Below are 9,359 nucleotides of genomic sequence, written 5' to 3'. Positions count from 1 at the left end.
TAGGTGAGCTGACTTTAAATCGTTTTTCATCTAACATCCGTGACGATTTTGCTTTCTCATCAACATCTTCCTTGTCTGTCATTTGTAGGCCCAGAATTTCTTCACGAGCCTCCTCCTTTGCCATCAGCAGCACAAGCACTCACTGGTTTCAGCGTCTACCACCCTGCAAGTCGACTGCCCAAACCAGATTTCTGATGCAGCAAAAAGGGGGAAAGATGTTTTTCAAACCCTGAATGTACTGGTTCATGATGATGAAGACGATTTCAACATGACACCGTTTCGAATGTAGAATATTGGTGCGAAAGCTGCTTTCTTCACTATCTGACGTGCTGATTGAAAGCTTGGTGTGTGTCTGCCACACAGAATGTATTGTTGGTGTCGCTATTGATGCATGTCGCTGCCAGAAATGAAGAAACAAAAAACAAAATCAGAACTGAATCCCCAACTGCAAGAATTCTCGACACCTTCTTCACACGTTGCATCCATATCTGACCACTCCATACCCCTCGCTTTCTTATTCAAACTTCATTGAACAAATCATGAATCTCTTCTGGACAAAACGCTTTGAATTCATTTCTCCTTCATCGGTCTTCCACAAATCTTGAATCAGACAACTTTCCGAAATATTTATTCTCCGTCATTGCCCAGACAGCTGCAACAGCTTGGCATAAAGTATAAGTAGCAGCAACACGTGTCTTCGGATAACGACCATCATCTCTGAATTTCATCTCACCAAACGAATCAACATCAGGTAAGACACATTTGATTTTTGGAAATTCAGGAGTTCCAATATCTATGAATCGAACGTTTTCAAGTTGAGGACGAAGATCCAAGTAGGCCATGCGGGTCTCTGAATAACATGCAAGAACGGAAACCGTCTTCCAGAAAGACTTCCAATGATGTAACTCAGATGCTGTTGGTTTTAGCTTCACAATTTGCGGCATGATATACCACGTAGTCGTGCCATACACCCACACCTCCAACAAAGAATGCGAAAGAAGTCGGCTTTTTCCGGAAGAGTCTTTAAATCCCCGAACGATGGTCTGGAAATTGCTTGAATGAAAGGAGAAGTGATCTTGATAATTGTCTTGTTGGAAGGGATCACGTCACAAAACGCAAACGACTCCAAGCCAATCATCTGCTCCTTGAGATCCATTTCAAATAAACATCCCTGGCTGATAGTGTCCTTCTTCTCTTCAGAGTGGTTTATGGGCGACAGACAATACTCCAAGTTCCATTCATCCAAAACTTTTCCGATACATGGCACAGCTCGATGTTCATGGCCTTCGAGTTCTAAGTCTATCCATTTGACAAGATTCTCCATCCCAGAGAAGAGAACCCGAAATAGTGCGGCATCACATTCCCTCGTGCCTTCAATCAGTCCAGTGGAGCGTGTATCTGCTGTGGCAACTTCAAACTGTCCCCCAATTTCTGGAATCTCTACTTGAAACTCATACGCTAAAGCTTTCTCTCCACAAAACAGCACCAAGCTAGAGGGGTCAGAATCGATCCCGCAGCGCTCCAACTTCGAAGGGATGTCCATGTCATAAATGGACACAAGAACTTGGTGGAGAGCAGTTCCTTGAGTTTCCTGGAGGGCTTTTTCAACGCTTTTATGAATAGTAGGAATAGAAGAAGCCACCTTCAATTCAACAACCGCGAAGACCGCCCACACCATCCAGCGATTGTTTATTTTCGAGGCAAAGGGAAATGTCCATCCGACATTTTTCACAGAGCCCAGCCGCTACAGTTGCCTTCCGCTCTGTGAACCATAAACATTAGACTATTATGCAGTCTGATTGACTTACGTCTATTGAAATCCAGATCCTGAACAGTGACTTCTTCCTTCACGTCTACTCTCCATTGTTCATCGTATTCCTTTAGTCTGTTGATTTTCTCCTCAAATCTCCCCAATACGACTTCCCTTAGAAGACCAGTTGTCCCTGTAAGCTTGTTTCTCCTTCCACCACCTTCATGATTTCAACAATCTCTGATATAGCAGCATCTGTTCCTGCTGGTTCAATTTCGCCGCTTGGGCAATGACGTCGATCAATCCCGCTTCCAACAATTTAGGTTGATTGCTGCCATTTGTCATTTTTTTCTCGATAAAATAGAGGGCTAACGGTGTCTGTTGACCTGAACGAAGAGTTTTGTTTGTTTTTTACCGGCTCTCGGACTGGTTGACTGGTTGAACGGTCGAACCGGAGATCAGGCGCTACCGGGACGGAGATCGTTAACAAATGGAGACTACAACACCATTTAGATCTGCCTCTTCTTTATAATCACAGGGATTACTGGAGGACATCAACAGCTCCAAAAGAAACGCTATACAAGTATACAATGCATTTGTTATCAATTTTTGCAGAAAAGTCGAATGTTTGATTGCTCTCACTACTTGGGAATCCTACAGTCCTTACTGCTTCAGACATATGATTCCCAGCCATGGACAATTTTGACGCTCTCCCACACATGACCGAAATGTGGTGCAAGTTGGAGGCACAAGAGACAAGAGAAGGTAGAGCTCAGTCGATCTGACATTCCTTCACTATTTTGAACTAACGACCGAAAAGGAAGTAACTCGCTCACCATTGAGATAATGACACCAAATTGATACATTTCTGACGCTTCTGTATGGCACGCCGTCAATTTGCTGCAATGGATTTGTCACCATTCCTCAGCTTCTCCGTCACGAGCAAATTACAAGAATCTGTGAAGAATAGAAAGGCAAGCAGAGCTCATCGGTATTCCCAGCAGGTAACACTCCCATAGTTCTCAGTGTAAATTGTACTCAGTGTAAATTGTTGATCATTCTCACTCAGTGTAAATTGTTGATTCATCTCACTCAGAACTTGTGTATCTCCTGTGTCCTAAACTTGTGCATGAGTCACCAACTCACATTTTGCCGCTTCCGTTCTCCTTTGAAATGCAAGATCAAAGACTTGAAGACACGCTTTCGTCTTTTGATGGAAGCATCAATTTTAATGATGAAGCTTCAGTTTTCAGAAGCACAGTCCCCGTCAGTCTAAAGTCGATGTATTTGTGGACGGACCGTGCACGAAGTGCTCGTTATCTTGATTTGTATGCTGAGCTACACGACCTATCGGATGCACCAATAGATATCTCTGCAACAACAGCACTAAAACTACTTGAAGATGATTTGGATTTGGAGGATCCAAACCATGAAATAGAAAAAGCTCTCTCTGTGCCATTGCCGACGTTAAGGGACGAAGCCAACGAGATTTTTTGGAGGCGTTCAGGGGAAGAAGCGATATCCCAACTATTTGCTGCAATATTGAATAGAGACTTCCCGAACCCCTCAACAGTTCCAACTGCTGAACAGTCACTGACCGGCTATTTTGACGTCCTGGTGTATCGTCCAATCACAGTTCTGCTTGGACTTTTGGGCGTGAAATTTGACACCCATTGGAATGAAGCTTCGTAAGTCTACATTGCTAGCTTATTCTTGTAATTTCGTGATTCTTTTAGGGTAGCGGGAATTCAAAATCGTCCGGATTTCTCACTGTTCCTTTCTGGATGCTGGATCCTCTTGAAATAAGACAAGCTCCACGAGAACCAGTTGGAAAAGGCAGAATGCCAAGTCGATCACTATCGGAACCATGTGCATCACGTATTTCTTAGCTGCGAAGCAACTCAAAGTTACGTGCAATTTCGGCTTCATGATCCCAACAACAACCGATACGCCCCCGCACTCCAGCTTGGAACGTTTGACATCAATACCGACGATGGACTTGAAAGTTATTGCCGAGTAATCGTCAATTCATCCCGTTTCGTATTTCATCGGATGGTTCCACGTGCTTATGAGTACGCTGGGACTGACTGCGGTCATCCATCATTTAAACGAGTCATTAAGCGCGTCATCGGCAACACCCGTCGAGTCTACAAAGTAACTGCACAAAGGGGTAGAAGCGTCTCCATTCCAGATATCGTTGCCGTTGCACGAGTTTATCAGATCACAAGGAGAAATCAAGCCTTCTTCCAGAATGTTGGGACGTTACGTCGGAATCGGAGTTGGTTTCAGATGAATGATTTTTATCGTGGAGTCATTTTTAACGGATATCAAGGAGCAACCCTTCCACGACGACGATCTGACATCTCTAGTTACTGCATAGCTGTAATGGACGATGTGCCATGCCCCGGTGTCCCCAGTGAGTACCCGTGAAGCTCTTCAAGCTGTAATGGACATTGCTGAATGCATCCACTGCTTCCATCAAAATGACATTCTCCACACGGATATTCGATGGGCAAACATCAGAAAAGCCACTCGTGGAGCTTTAGTCCGGTTCACGCTTATTGATTTTGAGTTTTGCCGACAGGGAAACGCAGTTGATTGGCGAAATAAAGATTTACACAACGGTTGGGAGGGAGATACTCTAGTCAACGGCCACTACACACGTGCTTCAGAGATGTTTCAATTTTGTCGAATGATAATGTCGGTTTCCAATTTATTTCCTTTGTTTTGAATTGAGGGTCCAACATCTGCCAGGGGACGCGCTGCCGCTTTCTTTCGATCGATTTTGAGCGTGACGCCTGCAAATTCCCCCAGTGCTGAAAACGTCCTCTTGAATGTGCGTCAGATCAATCTGGATGAACTCTAACTCATGGATCACGGCTGTTCGTTTGCTTTTTGCATTTTCTATTGATTGACCTTTTGTCCGTGATACACCAAACCACACAGCTATTCGCAAAACGAGCTGTCGTTCAGCTCTTCGCGTGGATATAATAACACTCCAGATTGCTCCTGCGTTGATCAACATGCGGCGTATGCGTTTGTTTTCCGCTGTAAACGCGAAATTCCAAAATATATCTTGTGACAAGCCAATAAATACATCTCACCTTCATAAATTTTAAATTACGGCGCGCAGTTCAAAACTTGAGGCAGTTAAGTCCAATAGCCAGAGGTGCCTGCCATCCTGTGATGAGGATGCCTGCTATTGACACCTTATGCCAAGCTGATCGACCACTGCTCCCATGCACAGGAGGGATTTCTCCTTGAAAAACCAAATCCAAGGAAACAAACAGGGACTGCTTACGCTAGATTGGTAGTCTGTTGCTTCCCCGATGACATTCCATTGATCGTTCTCTGCTTGTCGGTGGAGTTCGTTGTGGTTCATCTCAGTACAACACACACATCGAATCTTTTTCTCGCCGAACTCCGTCCTCATAGAAACAACAACGACACCACTCGTTAAATTATTATTGGGTGGGATTGTTTTGATTCAAATGTAAAATTGGTGCTTGTTCGCTATCTGACTTCGAAGGGTACAGCTTGGCGTGTAAACTGGATGGAAAAATGTCCGCAGGCCAGATGTGTTGTTCGCCAGGAGGCATGATGTTTCGTTCCTGTTATGACGGCGTGCCATACAGAAGCGTCAGAAATGTATCAATTTGGTGTCATTATCTCAATGGTGAGCGAGTTACTTCCTCTTCGGTCGTTAGTTCAAGATAGGAATCCAGACGGGCCCAATTATACGATGATGTCGCAAGAAACTGTGGCACGAGGTTGGAAGCTGCTGCTTCATTGGGATTCTTCTGTTCAACAATACCGCTCAGCAGACTCCATCATCAGCAATCAACTTTATCACAAATTGTTTCAAGTAGCATTGACGAACACCTGGGATGTCATTGAACCAGCAGCAACAGATATATCAAAGATTATTGAAATTATGGAAGTGATTGAAAACAAAGACACAGAAACACCTGGTGCCTGTTCTAAGGGAAGTAGTATTGAGGAGATGCGAGCAGCAAATCAACAGACTGGACGACGAACAACGGAGAGTAGACGTGGGAAGTCACTCCTACGGGATTTAAAAACACGCAAGTCAATCGGACTAGATAATAATGATTCTCAGAGCGGAAGGCAATTGTGGAGGATGAACAGAGTGGAAAATGTCGGTCCGGTATTTCCCTTTGGAGTTGAAGCTGGTTTTCTACTATCCATAGTAGCGTTGAATCTGCTACTTATACTTTATGCCAAGCTGTTGCAGCTGTCTGGGCAATGACGGAGAATAAATATTTCGGAAAGTTGTCTGATTCAAGATTTGTGGAAGACCGATGAAGGAGAAATGAATTCAAAGCGTTTTGTCCAGAAGAGATTCATGATTTGCTCAATGAAGTTTGAATAAGAAAGCGAGGGGTATGGAGTGGTCAGATATGGATGCAACGTGTGAAGAAGGTGTCGAGAATTCTTGCAGTTGGGGATTCAGTTCTGATTTTGTTTTTTCTTCTTTGGAGCCAAATGTCTAACTGGTAGTCGTCTAGGTTAAAGTCGTCTAGGTTAAAGTCGTCTAATTGCTTTGTGAATAAACCCGAGGATCCTTCAAGCCTCAACAACGAGGATCCTTCAACAACAACGACAGGGATCTACGGATTGAGCTGAGCAACGCCGTCATTGAGCTGAGCAACGCCGTTATTGAGCTGAGCAACGCCGTCATTGAGCTGAGCAACGCCGTTATTGAGCTGAGCAACGCCGTCATTGAGCTGAGCAACGCCGTTATTGAGCTGAGCAACGCCGTTATTGAGCTGAGCAACGCCGTCATTGAGCTGAGCAACGCCGTCATTGAGCTGAGCAACGCCGTTATTGAGCTGAGCAACGCCGTTATTGAGCTGAGCAACGCCGTCATTGAGCTGAGCAACGCCGTCATTGAGCTGAGCAACGCCGTTATTGAGCTGAGCAACGCCGTTATTGAGCTGAGCAACGCCGTTATTGAGCTGAGCAACGCCGTCATTGAGCTGAGCAACGCCGTCATTGAGCTGAGCAACGCCGTTATTGAGCTGAGCAATGCCGTTATTGAGCTGAGCAACGCCGTCATTGAGCTGAGCAACGCCGTTATTGAGCTGAGCAACGCCGTCATTGAGCTGAGCAACGCCGTTATTGAGCTGAGCAACGCCGTCATTGAGCTGAGCAACGCCGTCATTGAGCTGAGCAACGCCGTCATTGAGCTGAGCAACGCCGTCATTGAGCTGAGCAACGCCGTTATTGAGCTGAGCAACGCCGTCATTGAGCTGAGCAACGCCGTCATTGAGCTGAGCAACGCCGTTATTGAGCTGAGCAACGCCGTTATTGAGCTGAGCAACGCCGTCATTGAGCTGAGCAACGCCGTTATTGAGCTGAGCAACGCCGTCATTGAGCTGAGCAACGCCGTTATTGAGCTGAGCAACGCCGTCATTGAGCTGAGCAACGCCGTCATTGAGCTGAGCAACGCCGTCATTGAGCTGAGCAACGCCGTCATTGAGCTGAGCAACGCCGTTATTGAGCTGAGCAACGCCGTCATTGAGCTGAGCAACGCCGTTATTGAGCTGAGCAACGCCGTCATTGAGCTGAGCAACGCCGTTATTGAGCTGAGCAACGCCGTCATTGAGCTGAGCAACGCCGTCATTGAGCTGAGCAACGCCGTCATTGAGCTGAGCAACGCCGTTATTGAGCTGAGCAACGCCGTTATTGAGCTGAGCAACGCCGTCATTGAGCTGAGCAACGCCGTCATTGAGCTGAGCAACGCCGTTATTGAGCTGAGCAACGCCGTTATTGAGCTGAGCAACGCCGTCATTGAGCTGAGCAACGCCGTTATTGAGCTGAGCAACGCCGTCATTGAGCTGAGCAACGCCGTTATTGAGCTGAGCAACGCCGTCATTGAGCTGAGCAACGCCGTCATTGAGCTGAGCAACGCCGTCATTGAGCTGAGCAACGCCGTCATTGAGCTGAGCAACGCCGTTATTGAGCTGAGCAACGCCGTCATTGAGCTGAGCAACGCCGTCATTGAGCTGAGCAACGCCGTTATTGAGCTGAGCAACGCCGTTATTGAGCTGAGCAACGCCGTCATTGAGCTGAGCAACGCCGTTATTGAGCTGAGCAACGCCGTCATTGAGCTGAGCAACGCCGTGATTGAGCTGAGCAACGCCGTCATTGAGCTGAGCAACGCCGTCATTGAGCTGAGCAACGCCGTTATTGAGCTGAGCAACGCCGTTATTGAGCTGAGCAACGCCGTTATTGAGCTGAGCAACGCCGTCATTGAGCTGAGCAACGCCGTCATTGAGCTGAGCAACGCCGTTATTGAGCTGAGCAACGCCGTCATTGAGCTGAGCAACGCCGTCATTGAGCTGAGCAACGCCGTCATTGAGCTGAGCAACGCTTATTGAGCTGAGCAACGCTTATTGAGCTGAGCAACGCCGTCATTGAGCTGAGCAACGCCGTCATTGAGCTGAGCAACGCCGTCATTGAGCTGAGCAACGCCGTTATTGAGCTGAGCAACGCCGTCATTGAGCTGAGCAACGCCGTCATTGAGCTGAGCAACGCCGTTATTGAGCTGAGCAACGCCGTCATTGAGCTGAGCAACGCCGTCATTGAGCTGAGCAACGCCGTCATTGAGCTGAGCAACGCCGTCAACGCCGTCATTGAGCTGAGCAACGCCGTCATTGAGCTGAGCAACGCCGTCATTGAGCTGAGCAACGCCGTTATTGAGCTGAGCAACGCCGTCATTGAGCTGAGCAACGCCGTCATTGAGCTGAGCAACGCCGTCATTGAGCTGAGCAACGCCGTCATTGAGCTGAGCAACGCCGTCATTGAGCTGAGCAACGCCGTCATTGAGCTGAGCAACGCCGTCAACGCCGTCATTGAGCTGAGCAACGCCGTCATTGAGCTGAGCAACGCCGTCATTGAGCTGAGCAACGCCGTCATTGAGCTGAACAACGCCGTCATTGAGCTGAGCAACGCCGTTATTGAGCTGAGCAACGCCGTTATTGAGCTGAGCAACGCCGTTATTGACGGCCTTCATCTGACTTATGTCAGGGAATCAAGAGCTACCTCTATGGTACGTCCGTCAGCTTTGAACTCTACCATTCTTGTGTTGTGGGTTCGAGTCTCACCCAGTGGTTGTCGAGCTTCACATACACTTGCAGAGACGATCTATTCGATCCGTCCCCATTCGTGTTCAAATAACAGAAAAAAGCCAAGCCCTTTAGCTGAACCAAACAAAATGAATGGGAAAATGGAATTTACTGAGAGGACGGAGCGAAAGTGCCGATAATGGTGCCCGCCATTTCTTCAACACAACTTTGATTTGATTCGACCGACAAGTAGAATTGCGCCATTGTTAAGTCAGCAATCGGTTGGGTGAGGTCCTGCAAAATAGTGTATTCGTAATAATGCCCATTTGAAAAAACGTGCTTCATCAACAAACAGATGCGAATTGTCTCACCTGCAAGCCATTTGCGTAATTATCCACCTGGAATGGAAAAAACAAATAAAACTCAAAACGTCTTGCGTCAGAGAATCGCGCATTCCTACCATGCAAATGAAAACGACTTCTATGTGTTGTTCCTGCAATGCGGTTGCTTCAAGTCCT

General features: G+C 46.9%; 1 protein-coding gene across 1 annotated transcript; it reads right to left on the bottom strand.

The window, feature by feature from the left end:
• Positions 1-6,381: 6,381 nt before the first annotated feature.
• On the bottom strand, positions 6,382-8,789 carry LOC129617189 (uncharacterized). Its single transcript, XM_055532562.1, has 2 exons — positions 8,184-8,789; positions 6,382-8,136 (listed from the first exon to the last, which is right to left on the bottom strand). The coding sequence occupies exons 1-2, from the start codon at positions 8,787-8,789 to the stop codon at positions 6,382-6,384; spliced, it is 2,361 nt and encodes a 786-aa protein (XP_055388537.1).
• Positions 8,790-9,359: the final 570 nt, after the last annotated feature.

This window comes from Condylostylus longicornis, unplaced genomic scaffold (assembly GCF_029603195.1).
Source record: "Condylostylus longicornis isolate FDR11 unplaced genomic scaffold, ASM2960319v2 ptg000449l, whole genome shotgun sequence".
Lineage (NCBI taxonomy): Eukaryota > Metazoa > Arthropoda > Insecta > Diptera > Dolichopodidae > Condylostylus > Condylostylus longicornis.
The sequence above is the reverse complement of the archived record's forward strand: the minus strand, read 5'-3'. Positions and strand labels throughout refer to the sequence as shown.

What these genes read in the sequence shown, in the direction of transcription:
- LOC129617189 (XM_055532562.1), bottom strand. Translation starts at nt 8,789, where the DNA reads ATGAAGGCCGTCAATAACGGCGTTGCTCAGCTCAATAACGGCGTTGCT. An exon ending in TTGCTCAGCTCAATGACGGC is followed by an intron (nt 8,137 to 8,183) that starts GTTGCTCAGCTC and finishes AGCGTTGCTCAG; the next exon opens with CTCAATGACGGCGTTGCTCA.